This window comes from Pongo pygmaeus, chromosome 5 (genome assembly GCF_028885625.2).
Source record: "Pongo pygmaeus isolate AG05252 chromosome 5, NHGRI_mPonPyg2-v2.0_pri, whole genome shotgun sequence".
In the NCBI taxonomy this organism is placed as follows: domain Eukaryota; kingdom Metazoa; phylum Chordata; class Mammalia; order Primates; family Hominidae; genus Pongo; species Pongo pygmaeus.
In genome coordinates this window covers 131,251,769-131,268,154 of record NC_072378.2, presented here as the reverse complement: position 1 = coordinate 131,268,154, position 16,386 = coordinate 131,251,769, and the positions used below count along the sequence as shown (strand labels likewise).

General features: G+C 37.2%; 1 protein-coding gene across 45 annotated transcripts in view; it reads left to right on the top strand.

Moving 5' to 3' along the window:
- EPB41L2 (erythrocyte membrane protein band 4.1 like 2) overlaps positions 1-16,386 on the top strand; it is a 291,214-nt gene that overhangs the window by 192,735 nt on the left and 82,093 nt on the right. For all 45 annotated transcript variants that reach the window (XR_010126785.1, XR_010126787.1, XR_010126784.1 and 42 more), the window contains one exon: positions 11,846-11,950. Coding sequence is in view for 36 of the 45 variants with exons in the window: in XM_054492768.2 (XP_054348743.2) it covers positions 11,846-11,950 (105 nt within the window). In the remaining 9 variants the exon portion in view is untranslated. The remainder of the gene's footprint in view (positions 1-11,845; positions 11,951-16,386) is intronic.

The following is a 16,386-nucleotide window of genomic DNA, read 5'->3' as shown; positions in this document are numbered from 1 at the left end:
TTAAAGATTCACCCAGCCAGGTCCCCTCCCTCCACACTCCAGTGGTGAACAAAGACCTTGTTGTCACTTTGTCTTTTATTTTACTTTGTTAGTCATCCACCAGGAATGAAAAACTTTTACTTGGAAAAAATGTCAAATTGAATAGAAACACTGTTGCCCCAAGTAGATCAATGTTTAAAAACTGAGATATCTCAAAATGAAGTGGATTTTTCCCTAGATTGCCTAGAGGTTGCTTGTCATCAAATTCAAGAATCAGAAATTCAGATGATGAAGTATAAGGCAACTACTGTTGTTAGGAAACTCATCAAGACCTCTCCTTTTGTGTCACATCCTATCTCCCTCTGCTTTACAACCATAATAAAGTTAAGTGTTTAAGTGATTAAGATTATTCTGCATTGTAACTTGTCTTCTACTTTGGTTAGTTGTTAAAAGAATAAGCACTCCTGGCTAATAGAGGTAAGAACAGTTTCAATGGGTCTGGCTTGTGGTAAGATGTAGGATCTCTAATCTTGTGTTTTTCCACCTGATGATTTCTTTCACAAAGGTAGACTCAAATATAGTTGTCATTGACGATTGTCAGATAAACCTTATTTTAGCAGGCTGTGTTAATCTTTTTTTTTTTTTTTTTTTTTGAGATGGAGTCTCACTCTGTCACCCAGGCTGGAGGGCAGCGGCACGATCTTGGCTCACTGCAACCTCTGCTGTCCTGGTACAAGCAATTCTGCCTCAGCCTCCCGAGTAGCTGGGATTACAGCCGCCTGCCACTGCAACTGGCAATTTTTTGTAGTTTTTGTAGAGACGTGGTTTCACCATCTTGGCCAGGCTGGTCTTGAACTCCTGACCTCATGATCCACCCACTTCAGCATCCCAAAGTGCTGGGATTACAGGCATGAGCCACCGCGCCCAGCCAATCATTTTTTTTTTTTAAAGGATTTTAAGTGAATAATTGAGCATTTGATTTATTATCCTGGCTTTTCTATCTGGGTCTTTGAAAGGGACAAAAGGAGCACATATACCCCATGGGATGTAGCCTGGCCAGATTGAAAACTGAAAATTGATGGATTTGGAGTATGCAGGCAGATAGTTGAATGCTGGGACAGGGATTCTCTTTGCTGACTGCCTCATGGTTAAGCTTTTAAAAATTTGTTGGTTAAGCTTTTAAAAAAATTTTAGGGTTTTTAGGGCAATGAAGTTACTCTGTATGATGCTATAATACATCGTGGATACATGTCATTGTACATTTGTCCAAACACATAGCATGTAGGACACCAAGAGTCAACCCTGACATAAACTGTGGACTTTGGGTGATAATGACATGTCAGTGGAGGTTCACCAGTTGTAACAAATGTACCCACTGTGTGGGGGATGTTGGTAATTATCCCAATGGGGGAGGTTATGCATGTGTGAAAGCAGGGGATATATGGAAAACTTCTGTACCTTATGCTCAATTTTGCTGCGAACCTAAAACTGGTCTAAATAAAAAGTTACAGATGCCCAGGTTCTTCTTTTGTAGATTCTAATTCAGTGGGTCTGATGCCGGCTGGAGCATTTGTGCAGCCAGAGTTAAGAACTGGTTTGAGAGGCCTCATGTTAAGACTGTAGGAGGTCTTATTAAGTGCATGTTTGGGTTCATTTACTTCACAGCTGTTTGCTAACTCTAATTGGTAGCTGAATTTGATTATGATTTGTTTTGAGCAATGCCTAGGACATAGTAAGGGCTTGATAAATATTAACTCTAATTGTTATTATATTTTAAAATCCTGATTATATGTTTTTCTCAGGATTTTACCAGCTTTCTTAAATTTCTGATGAAAATACTTAAGTCCTATGCCGTGGATAAATTTCTAGTATTCTTATATTTTATCACTAACTATGTGGCTTAGAAGGGCCTTAATGTAAACGTATGCCACTTACATATTCGCAATGTCTTTGTAATTTAAATAACTTGAAAAATTAAAGCCTATTTAGTACTTTTACAAGTAAGAAAAACCCCACAAGATTTAAAAATAATATATTTTATCTTGTAATTTTGAATGAACCAATCCCTAGTGTCCAAGGACTTATCCTTTTGTTGGAGGGTCAGAAGAGAGACATTGGCTATAACCAGTTGTGTTACAAAAATGTAGAATGTCAAAGGTGAACTTATTTCCCACTGAAATAAACTCTAAGAGTAGAAATATTTGTTTTTTGCAGATAAGAAATTGCAAATTTAGCAGGCTATTTAGCAGCTGTTCACTTAGAGCAAATGAAGATTTAGATAATTCTTCCTCATAAGCTAGAATACTATTCCATTAAACTTTTATTACCAAAGGAAGGCATTTATGGAATGCCTGCAGGGCTGTATTTTATGAATGGCTGAGCAACTGACACATACTGGAACTGACAGAGGTGTTTATTGTTTTGTTTAAGCAAAACTTTTTTTGTATAAAATTTGTGGGTATTTACATGTCATCAAATATGGTTTTCTTAGCAAGCTTTAAGATCCCTTGCTCTGAGGCTTTTTTGAGGTTTTCTGCATCTTCATTCCAGAGGTTGGCTTTGGGTTTGTTGTGGAACTAGAATGTAGGTGTAAGGAGTGGGAATTGGTTCCTGGAATAGCCTTCTGCATACCTGTTTGGAGATAGAAGTCCTCCAAGTGGGCACACCCTAGTCTACTAGCTGATTCTTGCGTCTTGAAAACTATTGAAAATTTCTGGGCTGCAGGAGATAAAAACTACAACTGCCTAAGAAATACATTTGTGTGTAGTTATGAATGAGATATTAAAAGGTTAATATTGTTTAAAACTAAAAATTAGTATTTATTTTCTTTTTAAAAAAAGGGGCAATATCATAGACTTCAACTGTTATTGACAGTGTGTTTTTTTGTGTGTGTGTTAATAATGTTGGTAGCAGGATTTCAGATTTTTTTGGTGCCATTTTCCCCATAGCATAAAAATGAAATACATTTTTCCATCTTGTTTAAGCTTACCGAGTTGCTTATGAGATTAATTATATGCTCAGTTAAGAATTCTGAAATATTTCAAAACCCAGCAGACTGGGGTGGAAGAACATTCCATTGAATACTGCTCTTAGACTTGATGGGCTTGGAAGCATCATGCTCATGAAATAAGGGCCTTACTTATATAACACGTAAGAAGGGCAAGTACTTCTCTACTTGAGGAGTCAAAGTATCTATGTGATTTTATTAAAGGTGAACCTGTGTGCTTCTAGCTTTACTAGGATTTCCTTTTAAATTATTGCAGGTTACAGTTACTGGAGGGTATCTTTGCAGTCTGTTCTAGTCTAGTGTGTGTTTTTCTAAGTAGCAGCTCTTTAATTTTAATTTTTAGCAACTGAAACTACATTGAATGGTATTTTGTGTCATTCCTGTCAACAACACTGCAAAATTCCCCCAATATTCTGTCATAATCCTCTGAATCCTGTGGAATGGAAAAGATGTGGCAATCCTTAATGAACTGTGAGAAGTTTTCCTTTCTCCCTCCCTTCCTTTTTTTGGTTTATTCTCTAAGGAATAGTATACAAGAAAAATATGTTGTAAGAATCCAACATGTTTACATAAATCTCTTATCTGTCTATCTTAACTGTTTACTTGTATACATATATACAAAGTTTTCCTGATTAATGAAAATTAAGTTTGAAAAAAATTTTTCAGTTACCAAAAAAAAAAAAAAGAAAAAAAAGAAAAGAAAGGGACGGGTGCTGTGGCTCACGCATGTGATGCCAGCACTTTGGGAGGCCAAGGAGGGAGAATTGCTTGAGCCCAGAGGTTTTAGAGACCAGCCTGGGTAAGATGATGAAACCCCATCTGCCTCTACCAAAACATTTTAAAAATTAGCCAGGCATGGTGGCATGCACCTGTAGTCTCAGATACTCAGGAGGCTGAGGCAGGAAGATCGTTTAAGCCTAGAAGTTTGAGGCTGCAGTGAGCCAGGATTGTGCCACTTCACTCCAGTGTCAGCAACAGAGCAAGACTCCATCTCTTAGAAAAGAAAAATATGTATATATGTATATACATATTTATGTATCTACATGCATATTTTGTATGTAGATATATTTCTATATTTATGTATCTACATGCATATGTTTGTATATTATATATAATATGTATCTTTTTTGAGTATTTGGAAAAAATGTTTTCAAACTTAATTCTTATTAATGATAGGGAAGCTTTTCTTAAGAATCTTCCTTTACTATATAAATGTCTCATTTACTACTGGAATTATGTTTTTAACACACACACAAAATTGACCAGGGTTTCTTTTTCCTGGGGTTTGAATGAACTTTGGGAAAGAGATGTGTTGACAGCTCCCTTAGATTGGTAAGAAAATAATTATCTGATATATCACAGCCTTAGGTTATTTGAGACACTCTTCTTCCATATGGTTTTATTGGATTCCCATCCTCCTCCCCCAACAATGTATCGGTTGTTGTGTTTGCTTTGTGCATACCTTTCTTTCCTTGGCCTTTTATATTTGCATAGTGTTGTTTGGAGCTAGTGCAAAATACATAGCTTCAGGGCTGTAATGTATAGATTGCATTGTGCGCTTCCCGTCATCGTCTCCTCAGCACACAATAACTGCAGTGTGGAGCACCCTACACGGAGACAGTGATGGTGTTTATAAAACGCCAGTGGTGTGTGGCGTTCACTACAATCTGCCGGGTAAGCAGTTGCACAAATTCCTCCAAGTTGAGAGGCCTCCAGAAATGTCATGTTTTGGCCTCAGTGTTGAATGCCACAAATAACAGCACAGGCATGGGGGACTTTGCTCAGCCTCTCAGATTCCAGCCTGCCTTCCTTGGGCTGCATCTGCAGTAGATTTCATTGCCTCTTTTTCTTTTTAAATGAAAGTTCCCAAAAGCTAGCATTCTAATTTTTGAATAATGTATTTTGAGCCCATCTAAATTGTCTTGTTTTGTCTCTCTTCTTTGGGTATCTATAATATAGTATGTAGGTTTTTTAAAAAAACTAAAACTCTGATACCTGGAAAGTAGACCAAAGGGCTTTTTTTGTTTATTTTTTTAAAGTTTTCAACCCATTAACTTTATATTGCTAGTGAGTGGTATAAGTAGGGTTAGGGAGAGGCAGACAGAAGAAAAATAGCTAAGCTTGTTGGTATTTAATGTAGAAAGTTATATTCAAAATATTTCTTTTTGAAGTGTATTTCGCAAGTTTTATTAACAGTCGCATGGTTTTTATTGTTTAATAAACTTGATGTCATATTATTAGAATAGAGATTGGCACAGGTTGTACTTTATGAAGATTCTACTCTAAGAACAGAAACAAAGCAAAGGCATGCTTCAGATAACAAGAAGAAATGACAGCGAAAGTGATGTCTTAGTGGAGGAATGTGCAAGATTAGGAAACCCCCTGTCCTTTCTGCATAAAGGTGAGGTATGGCCTACTCTTAAGAGGAAGGGGCAGGTTGGCTTTTTCCCTCTAGTTCCCAAAGCATATTTGGAAATGCCCTAGTTTACTAAGGAAGAGTATAAGCATAATGTAGAATTGTGAAAATGAAGTGTTGGTTTGTGCTGGTCTTCTCCCAGAAACTAGTTGGCAGTGTGTGTTTGGTTTAGGTCCTTGAACATTACGGGTTGGTAGTCCATGAGCTAGGTAAGGAAGATTGTGTAAGAAACCAGCAGGTCTGAATTCTAGACTCAACTCTGCCAACTTTTTGACTGGCCTTATGGCATTGAGCCATTCCATCAGCAGATATCTTTTGGCCTAGTAGACAGCTAATTACTCAGTAGGAGGCATTGATGTAAGATGTCCTCTTTCTTAAAGAACTCAGTATCCGAAAGTAGTAAGTATCAAAAGGAGTAGAATAGAAGAATAAATGCCATAGATGTGAAATAATGCTCTTGAAGGAGAATGATGCAATATTGAGAGATTGGAACAGGCTTCATAGGGAAGGATATTTTGGAGATTTGTATACAAGTAGAGGTAGTTTTGACACTTGTAAATAAATCAGAGGAAAAAAATTAGAATATGTCTTGATAAGTCAGTAAGTGGTTCTCTTTATCTGGGGCAATACCCCAAAATTGCTGTGACAACTAATGAAGCAACTATGTGTACTGGTATCTTAGGTGAAAGTTATGAAGCAAAATTATGTGTATATTTTGCTTGGTTGACAAATGTATATTTGTAGTCCTTTTATACAGTAGAATTCAAGTTGTTGATTATTTTTTTAAAAAAAGCAATGTTAATGGAAGAAAATTACTTTCCTGGATAGAAGTGTGGAATATTAGTGTATATTAAGAGCTTACATAATAATTTAATTATTTTAAAAGAAATTCAGAAATCAGACTGAAAAATTAGATAAACTTTCTATAACCTTATTTTTCTTATTTGTGAAATAAGGAAGTTTGATTAGATAATGGAAAACTTTAAAATCATATTTAAAATCAATTATCATTTTAGAGCAGCTCAAAAAGGTCTTGTAATTTCAGCTGGCTTTAATGAATCCATGTAATAAGCCAAACATTTTATTGATCACTTTAAACATACTTCATTTAATTATCTCATCACCATTATAAGGTGGGTACTTTTAAAGAGAGGAACTGAGGCATAGAGAAGTTACGTAACTTACTGTGGTTACAGAGCTGTTAAGAGTAGGGCTGTGGGTCAAGCCCAGGACACTGTGATTATACTGCAGTACTTTTCTTCCGTATTGTTAAGAATTGGTGATTCTCAAGAAAGATGGAACATACCAGAATCTCGGGGGAAAGGAAGAACTATTTTGAGGAACGGTTTCAACTTACATGCCCCCGTACATTTTTATGTGCTACCATTATGCATTGTGCCTTGATTCTTCACCCCCACCCCAAAGAGAATTATTATTTATGGAGTGTGTTGTGAACAGTGTGAAGACAAAGTTGTGAGCCACTAGATGGTGTTGCTGTCTGAGCCGACCCAATCGAGTTTGATTGAACATTAGTGCTATAAATGTTATAACTTGGAACATTCATATGTAGCATTTAATATGTGTCACCTGATAATCTGATGCTTTTTAGAATATAAGAAGAAATGTACTACTTATTTTGTTTGCCTTTTTGAATAAGCCTCCAAAGCACATCTGTTTTAGGTTTCTTAGGGGTGACTTTTCTGTGTTTTTTGTTACAATTTTCCTTCTCAGTCCTTCTTTTTATTCCCTAGCTTATGTTTCGTTCCCTCTTGTCTTGATGACTTTATTATAGCTATTTAAAAAAATAATGCATGTTAGAACCTTTTATATGTTGAGTATAAATAATAAATTAGTAGAATAAAATCATTGTAGATTAATAAATTTTATTAATTTTGCTAGGGATTCATTGAGCTTTCTTCATTTGAAGTTTTATAGCATTGTTTCTTTTAATATTGCCTTTCCCTTATTCTCTCTCGTCTCCATCTAGGAGTCTGATGAGATGTTTGTAGACCCCTCATTCTGTTCTCCATGTCTGTGAAGTTCTTTCATATTGTCCTTCCTTTTGTCTTTCTCAGTCACATTCTGGATAGTTTTTTTCAGATCTATCTTCCAGTTCACTGGTTTTCTCTTCAGCTTTGTCATATCCTGTCCATTTGGATTATAATTTAGTTACTATAGTTTTCATTTCTAGGTGTTTTATTTGATTATTTTCAAAACCTGCTTTTTCATATCCACCTTTTCCTTAGTCATATTTTAAAATATTTCTTATAAACACATAAAACATATATATTTTGTGTTTTGTTCTTGATAGTTCTATTATGTGCAGTCTCTGAAGATCTGATTCTGATACTGTGTCTCTCAATAATGGTGTCTGGTTTCCTTGTTGTTTTGTGATTTTTAATGTATGTTTTTTGAGATTTTTGTCTATGAGAATTTCTTGCTTCTCCCAGGCAGCTGGGCAAATCTAATCTTAGACGAGTTTAAGCTGGATTATCTTTTGGCATTTTTGAATCAAACGGATGTGAATACCAGTGTCTACATCTGCGTTAGAGTCAGATGGTGGTACAGGTTGAGTATCTTTTATCTGAAATGCTTGGGACCAGAAATATTTTGTATTTCAAGTTTTTTCAGATTTTGTAATACTCGAGCACTCCAAATCAAGAAATTGGAAATCCAAAATGCTCCAATGAGCATTTTCTTTGAGCATAATGTTGGTTTTGAAAAACTTTTGGATTCTGGAGCATTTCATATTTTGGGTTTTTGGATTTGGGATGCTCAACCTGTAATTCTTTCCTACCTCATTTCTTGAGGTGTGGTCTTTAAAACAATAATTCTGTTGTAGAGTACATTAGTAAATGTTGTATTAAAAAATAGTGGGCTCTTTTGCTAAATAGTTTTGGGAAACATCAGGTTTCCCAAGTGAAAGGAATAATGGGAAACAGGGTTTTTGCATTGCAGAACTCCTCATGGTGTCTGTTACACAAATAGGTGTTTTGATGCTCAGTAATCATATGCAACAAGCAGAATTTTTCTTGTCCCACTCTGCTGCTCTTTTTGGGAATGAGGGGTGTATATAACTCATGGGATGAGTGGGACCAGTGGAAAATAACTTTGGCAAATATAGGTTGGCCTCCTGATACCTTTGGCTTCTGCTAATTGCCTTCTCGCTGTCTTTCCTACTGTTTACACCACTTTATGGCTGTGCATGTATGTGTTTGTGTGTGTGTGTGTGTGCCTGTGCCTGTGTGTGTCTGTCTTGTATTTAATCTCCCTGAGGGAAGTCATGATTCTATCTGCTATTCCTTATCCCCAGAGCAAAACATTGTCATTGTGCAGCGCTCTTGTATCAGGCTATCTCGTAGGCCAGTGGTCACTTTTCTTTGAGCCAATTGGGCCAGGTACCTAATTATGTCCAAATTGGTAGATACATAATGCTTTATTTTTGGCTTCCCATTCATTCTCTTTCTCTGCCAGTTGCATATAAATTTCCTGAGACCATGTTTGTCGTGCTCATCATTGATTCCCTGGTATCTTAACATAGGAACTGACACATATAGGTCAATAAAGATGGAGTGCTAGCTTGGCAAGTCCTCACAGTCATCTGAGAGTCGGACAGGGTAACCAGCAGTCATATCGCATGGCTTGTTTATTCTGGATGGCTTCCTTTTTTCATTTTACCGTATCCTCCAGTATCTTTTGAACAGAAATTCACTCAGTTTCTATAAACATCCAAAGTAAAAAGTAAGCTCTATAAACATCCAAAGTAAAAAGTAAGTTATTTTGAATATCTGTTTTCTCTACCTCAAAAAATCATTTCCTCCTCTAAGATTCACTTCAGATATCATATTCTTGGCGCAGCTGTGATTTCTGTTAGTCACATTTACTCATTCCATTCCTGGTGTTCTAATAGCACTTTGTACATCGCTCTCTGAACATGTGCTTCATGTGTTTTTGCATTTTTGCTTTTCCTTCCAGATTTTGAGTTCATTGAGGGTGGAGAGGCATATGGAAGCTTAAGTAATGTCTATGTGCAATCCGGATCTCATCAAGCATTGAGAATATCTGTTTCCTGGAGAGAGAAGGAAAGAATAGTAGAGAAGCAGCTTTAGCATCTAGAAACATTTTGGTGTTTGTTAGATGTGGACTAGTGAAGGAATAGTTGACAGTAGAGTACTGCTATGGTTGGTTGAGGCATATTCCATCTCACTGGGTTAATTTTATTCTCACGTGAGCTCTGAGGTAGTTATTACCCTCATTTTACAGACAGGGAGACTTAAGTGGTTTTACTTTGTCACACTGGTGCAGTGCAGTAATAGTAAATGCTTACAAAATGTTGAATGATAGAGGAACTAGGTCCGATAGAGGAACTGGTCCAGCCATCATGCTGATACCTCATGTACTGCCAAATTGTAGTGGTGAGCTGTGTGGATGTTTTTTCCTCTTAATCTTGTAGGGAAATTCTGCCCATGAGGGCATGTTCCTATTTTTGAAATGGAAACCAATGAGAACGTGTGAATTATTAATAAGAATTGACTTGAAGCTAGTGTTGGAATTGGAATGTGTTTTCTCCTTGAAGTGAGGTGTATTTTTGTAGACATCAGTTGTCTTAAATATCCTTTTTACCCTAATTTCAAATAGCATCATAACCAATTGTTATGTACTGCAACTCTTTTAGTACTCACCGCACCTCCTGTGGTATCTGCTATCTGTTATCCCCATTTCACAGATGAGCAGATTAAGGCAAGCAGACGTTAAGTGTCTTGCCATGGGTCACATAGCTTGTAAGTACTGGAAGTGTATTTAGAACTTTGGTGTTTGACATACAGAGCCCAATACTCTTATTCTCTACACTGTATTTGTATATACTTTTAATATATAGACAAACAAGCACATATCTATCTTAAATATACTCAGTAATTTAATTGACTATTAAATCCTGATTGCAAACCTGTAATATGTATGTGACACATTGCTTTATTTTTAAATTTTTTATTATTTACGTATTTATTTATTGAGACAGGGTCTCACTGTCACCCAGCCTGGATTGCAGTGGCGTGAACACAGCTCACTGCAGCCTCAGCCTCCCAGGCTTAAGCAATCCTTCCACCCCAGCCTGCGGAGTAGCTGAGACTACAAGCACACGCCACCACACCTGGCTAATGTTTGTATTTTTTGTAGAGATGAGGTTTCACCATGTTGCCCAGGCTGATCTTGAACTCCTGAGCTCAAGTGATATGCCTGCCTCAGCCTCCCAAAGTGCTGGGATTACAGGCGTGAGCTACCATGCCTGGCCTTACACTGCTTATTATGTTGAAATAATGTAATCTGTGTGGCATTCTCCTTCTTCCCTTTACAATTTGATGCAATTCTATTCTTTTCAGAAATGTTACCATAAGAGGCTTAATAATAAAAATACCAGATTCTCCTCCTCAAGATACATGTGTGGGGAACATTAATTTTCACACACTGGATGAACTAGTACACATTTTGATAGTGAGAGGGCATTCGTTTTGAGGATGGAAAAGTCTGATGGCTTTTTCTTTTTCACTAGCAGTCCATTGGTGGCTTTTATCAGTGCATCTGGGGAGGAGGCGTGTGTCTGACCTGACCTCACAGTTGAGTTTTTCCAGGGGTGTGCATCTTAATTGGAGATGAGTCACCACTCTGCTTATGTTTTGCCATTGAAGAGACAATGAGCTTTTCTTCTATGGCTGTCAAAGGCTCTTACATCTCTGTTCACAGCAGCTTCTTAAATTAAAAAAAAAAAAAAAAATATATATATATATATATATATATATATATATATATATATATATATTCAAGGTAAAAATATGTTAAGTCCTTAGGGGCAGTTGATTTCTTGTCCCACTTCCATTATCTTGTATTTTTAGAATTTATCCCAAGGAGCGAACACCATATCATTTTCTAGGAAATTGTAAATAGGAGCATAGCTCATATAGAAAATAAAATTCTATTCTACAGATACCATGGAACAAAAAATCAAACATGAGACCGAATTGCTGATAGGATAAATTATGTTAGGATCTACTGAATAATAGGGCTAAATGATTTTCCTGGGGAGTAGTGTACTTTATAGATATGAGCCACCTTGAGGAATTGATGGAAGCAGTTTGAACATTTTTAAAATAAGAAAATGAACAGCTAACATTTTTCCTTTTTAGTCCTTTTTATGTCTATATTGAGTAGCAGTAAAGCAGACGGTGCTTGCTTATGCTTTTGTTTCAGATTTTATGCTTTGTATATGTGTGCAGGGTGGGAGGGCTAAAGTTAAAGAATTAATCACTTTTATATTGTTAGAAAGTGAGAAAACAAATATTTAATGTTAATTGATAATAAATCATGTATCTGATATGATGTCTTACATTTATAGCAGTCTTGGAATCTTTAGTACTTGAAAAGTAAAGTTATTATTTTTTCTCCAGAAACCTGCCAAGGGACAAGTGTTATTTGACAAAGTGTGTGAACACCTCAATCTCTTGGAGAAAGACTACTTTGGACTTTTGTTTCAGGAAAGCCCTGAGCAGAAAGTAAGTGATTTCAAGTTGATTTGTATCTTTTTAGAACATACTGTATTTTTTTATTAACAAGTTTATCTCAGTTTAAAATTTAGCTTTAAAATAACTTAAGTGTTTATTATGACTTCACTGTGAAATTTGGTAAATACTGAAAAACTCTCTTGTGTAGAGAGAAACCACGTGTAGCTTTTTGGCGTGTGTGTATTTGTGTGTGTGCATGCATATGTGTACATGCTTTGCACTTACATCATGAGCAGACAGAATAGAATGTCATCAGTGGAAAAGTGATGTTCTGGCATAAAGAGAACACAGACTAAATGGTATTATTTTAATCACTTTTGGCTCGCAATCACTCAGTCTGGCCTTTTGGTACTAAATAAGTAAAGAAGCTGGTCATATCTGCTCATATTGTGCAGTCACCTGTATGCTAGGTATTAAAACATACCCGAAAGGCAGGGAAGGCAGCACATTGGAACGATTCTGTCTGAGGATACCAAGAACACTTGGTCACAGTGAAAGGGATTACTCTCCATGATCTAACATTCAAATCACAGTCAGTGGAACAGAGCAATCAATAGAAGAACAGAAGTGTGAATTTTATTTGCCTACATTGCTATCATTGTTAGTATTTACATGTTCTACTAATGAAATACAGGATAGTAAGAGTGATAATTATATATACTTTAAGTTTTCTCAACTTGCTTAGCTTTAAATACTTGATATCTAATTTGTGGTTTAATTCCTTGTTTAGACTAAAGACAATTAAATTGCATGCCTGCCTGCTGAATACTACATGAGTATTCTTAATAGAACTCTGTTTAGAGTACTGTTTTCAGACGTAATAGCACATTTGACTAAATAAACTAGGTTTTTTAGACTGTAAATTATAAGGTGGTCTTGATAATGTTTCCAATTGTGTGCTCTTCTGTTTGTCCTAAAAGCTGCAAAAGAGAAAGTGGTGGGAATTTGGCTAGGATTACCTACTTTTTTTGAGATCACACACTGGTAGATTCATAGGAGCATATAATATAATCTTTGTAAAGTGGAGGGACAATTCAGTATGTTGTGCAATATGTAGAATAACATGTTCTCTTAGTGGGCATAGGATATACTACATTAAGAAATCTGGGCGTAGCGTGGTGGCTCATGCCTGTAATCCTAGCAGTTTGGGAGGCCGAGGTGGGCGGATCACTTGAGGTCAGGAGTTCAAGACCAGCCTGGCCAACATGGTGAAACCCCATCTTTACTAAAAATACAAAAATTAGCCGGGCGTGGTGGTGGGTACCTGTAATCTCAGCTACTTGGGAGGCTGAGACAGGAGAATCGCTTGAACCCAGGAGGCTAAGGTTGCAGTGAGCTGAGATCACACCACTGCACTCCAGCCTGGACGACAGAGTGAGACTCTGTCTCAAAAAAAAAAAAAAAAAAAAAATCTGATATTTTTGAAATACTAGTTTTGCATAAGAAAAAGTAGTATTTAGTAGTATTTATTTAGATAGTAGGATATACTATTTTTTTATTTTGACAACTCTCAATTTATGTGTCTACTTCATAGCTTTCACTGAATCTCAGACTCATATTCTTAACTGCCTACTGGATATGGGAGTTGGCGATTCCCTCTGTCTGGCATCTACACATTTAGTACACACCTTGTTTGTTACTCTTTCTCCCCATTATTCTATGAATTCCTCGAGGGTAGAGGCCATGCCTTACTTATCTGTGTAGGCTCCATATATGTAGACATTAACTATTTATTACCTGTGTGTTATATCACACCTATAAGGATGTCCACTCTCATGAAAATAGAAAATAGCAAGTGTTGGCAAGGATGTGGAGAGACTGGAGATGCTGTGTACTATGGGTAGGAAGGTAAACTGATACAACCACTCTGGAAAACAGTGTGGAAGTTCCACAGAAAATATAAAAATAGAACTAGTGGCCAGGCACAGTGGCTCACACCTGTAATCCCAGCACTTTGGGTGGCTGAGGCGGGCAGATCATGAGGTCAGGAGCTCGAGATCAGCCTGGCCAACATGGTGAAACCCTGTCTCTACTATTAAAAATACAAAAATTAGTTGGGCACGGTGGCACGTGCCTGTAGTCCCAGCTACTTGGGATGCTGAGGCAGGAGAATCGTTTGAACCCGGGAGGTAGAGGTTGCAGTGAGCTGAGATTGCGGCATTGCACTCCAGCCTGGGCAACAAGAGTGAAACTCCATCTCAAAAAAAAAAAAAAAAAAAAAAAAAGAACTACATGATCTAGCAGTCCCACTTCTGAGTATATATACAAAATAATTGAAAGCAAGATCTTGAAGAGATATTTGTTTACCCATGTTTATCGCAGCATTATTCATAATAGCCAAGAGATGAAAGCAACATAAATGTCCATTAATGGGTAAATAAAGAAAATGTGGTGTATACGTACAATGGAATATGTATGTGCATATCAGTACATACTCAGCCTTGAGAAAGAAGGAAATCCTGTCACATGTTATATCATGGATTAACCTAGAGGACACCATGTTAAGTGAGTTATGGCAGTCACTAAAGGACAAGCACTATAGGATTCCACTTATATGAGGTATCTAAAAGAGTCAGACTCATAGAAACAAAGAGGAGAATGGCAGTTGCTAGGAGCTGGGGAAGGGGGAGTTGAGGAATTGTTTAATGGGTAGAGTTTCAGTTTTGCAAGATGTAAAAGTTCTAGAGATCTGTTGGACAATGAGAATGTAGTTTACAGCACTCAACTGTACATAAATAAATGGTTAAAATGGCAAGTTTTATGTTATGTGTTTTTTACTACAATTAAAAATAATCCCACTACCTGTGTACAAACCAGCGTGCTCACTGCTGAGGCTCTAACCATAAACAGTGAGGACCTGACTCTGCCCCCAGAGATGTCCCTGCTTATGTTTTAGTTGAGGAGGCAGAGTGGAAAAGCTAATTCTGCAGTTAGTGAATTTTGATTACTACTCTGCAGGAAAAAGTCAGGATGCTAACAGGACAACTCTGCTTAGGAGGAGGTGATGCTTAAGCAGAAACCTCATGTGTGAGTGGACTTTGGCTGGGCGATGGGACATGGGAAGCACATACATGAGGCCCTGAGACTGGAGCAGCTGTCTGCTTAAAAACTGGAAAGAAGCATGGTGTGGGTTAGTAAGGGGAGAATGAGATTAGGCTAGGGGAAGGGCTGGGTGTTAACGAGGGTCAGATCATGCAGGGCCACATAAGGCTATATGTTAAGTCTTGGGACATTTCCTTTTTGCTAAGAAAAATGGCAAACCGTTGATAGGCTGAAGCAAGGATACGAGATGACCAGTTTTGTCTTTAAAAAGGTCACTTTGGTTGATGGGTGGCATGGGATGAGAGGGGACTTGAGTAGGGCTGTACACCCAAAGCACAAAAGTAGCTTTGAGTAAGGTTTTGGCAGTGGAAGTAGAAAAGCGAATGATTGAAGAGAGAATGAGGAAGGAGGCTGACTCAATCTGATGGATGATTGGACATGAAGGATGACAGATACCAAGAATTAAGGCCTGGGTTTCTGGAGGGTTGGAGCTGTTCAGTAAGAAGGGTAGGAGGACTCGAATGGGGGGTTGGTAGGGGATATCGTGAGTGTAGTTTCTGACATATTGAGTTTTAGGTTCAATAACTTAAGGAAAGAACAAGTAAATAAATGAGTTTAGTTTTGGAGGTGTCTTAAAGAATGGCAGCTTGCACGGAACAAATACTCCACTCTAGGTATAATCTGTCTTAGCAGTGCAGGGTGCATGGGGTAGCTTTATTTCCTGATGTGAATATCATATTCATATGGAGGCTTGTAACCAGGCGTACTTCTTTGTAACTTACTTGTTTTAAAAAAAATCAGAGGTAGCTTTTACCATACAAATATTCCAAATAAAATAGAAATGGCTGTTAACAGCTGATCATTCTGATATTCTCACTAGGCAGCAGGCACCTTCCCTGTGTTGTCTCATATAGTTCTCAGAATAACCCTAAGAGGTAGGTACTATTAACTACACTTTATAGACGCAGAAATTTGAGGCATAGAGGAAGTTAAAGAAGTCACCTAAGGTCACCTAGCCAATAAATGTTGGTGATAAGATTCAAATTCAGGCAAAAATCTCAGGAAAAAAAATACATTTTAGATTTTAAGGAAAATGCCAACAGTTATAAACCTTCTGTCAGTCAAGGTAAAAATGGGCACAGTTTTTCATAGCTATCATAACTGGAAAGTAGAAGAATACCATCTTGCCTCAGAGGAATTTTTCATGTTCTCAAATTCTGAAAGTCACCTTGCAAGACTTTAAACATAGGGTGTTGAAGGACATTGTGAGCTGAGTTCCTAGGATGAGTTTCACAGTTGATGTTTCTATTATACTGTCAACAAATTTAAGGGCATCTGCCAACTTACTGATGGTGATTCTGTGATCGTCTGAGCCAGTGCTGCTC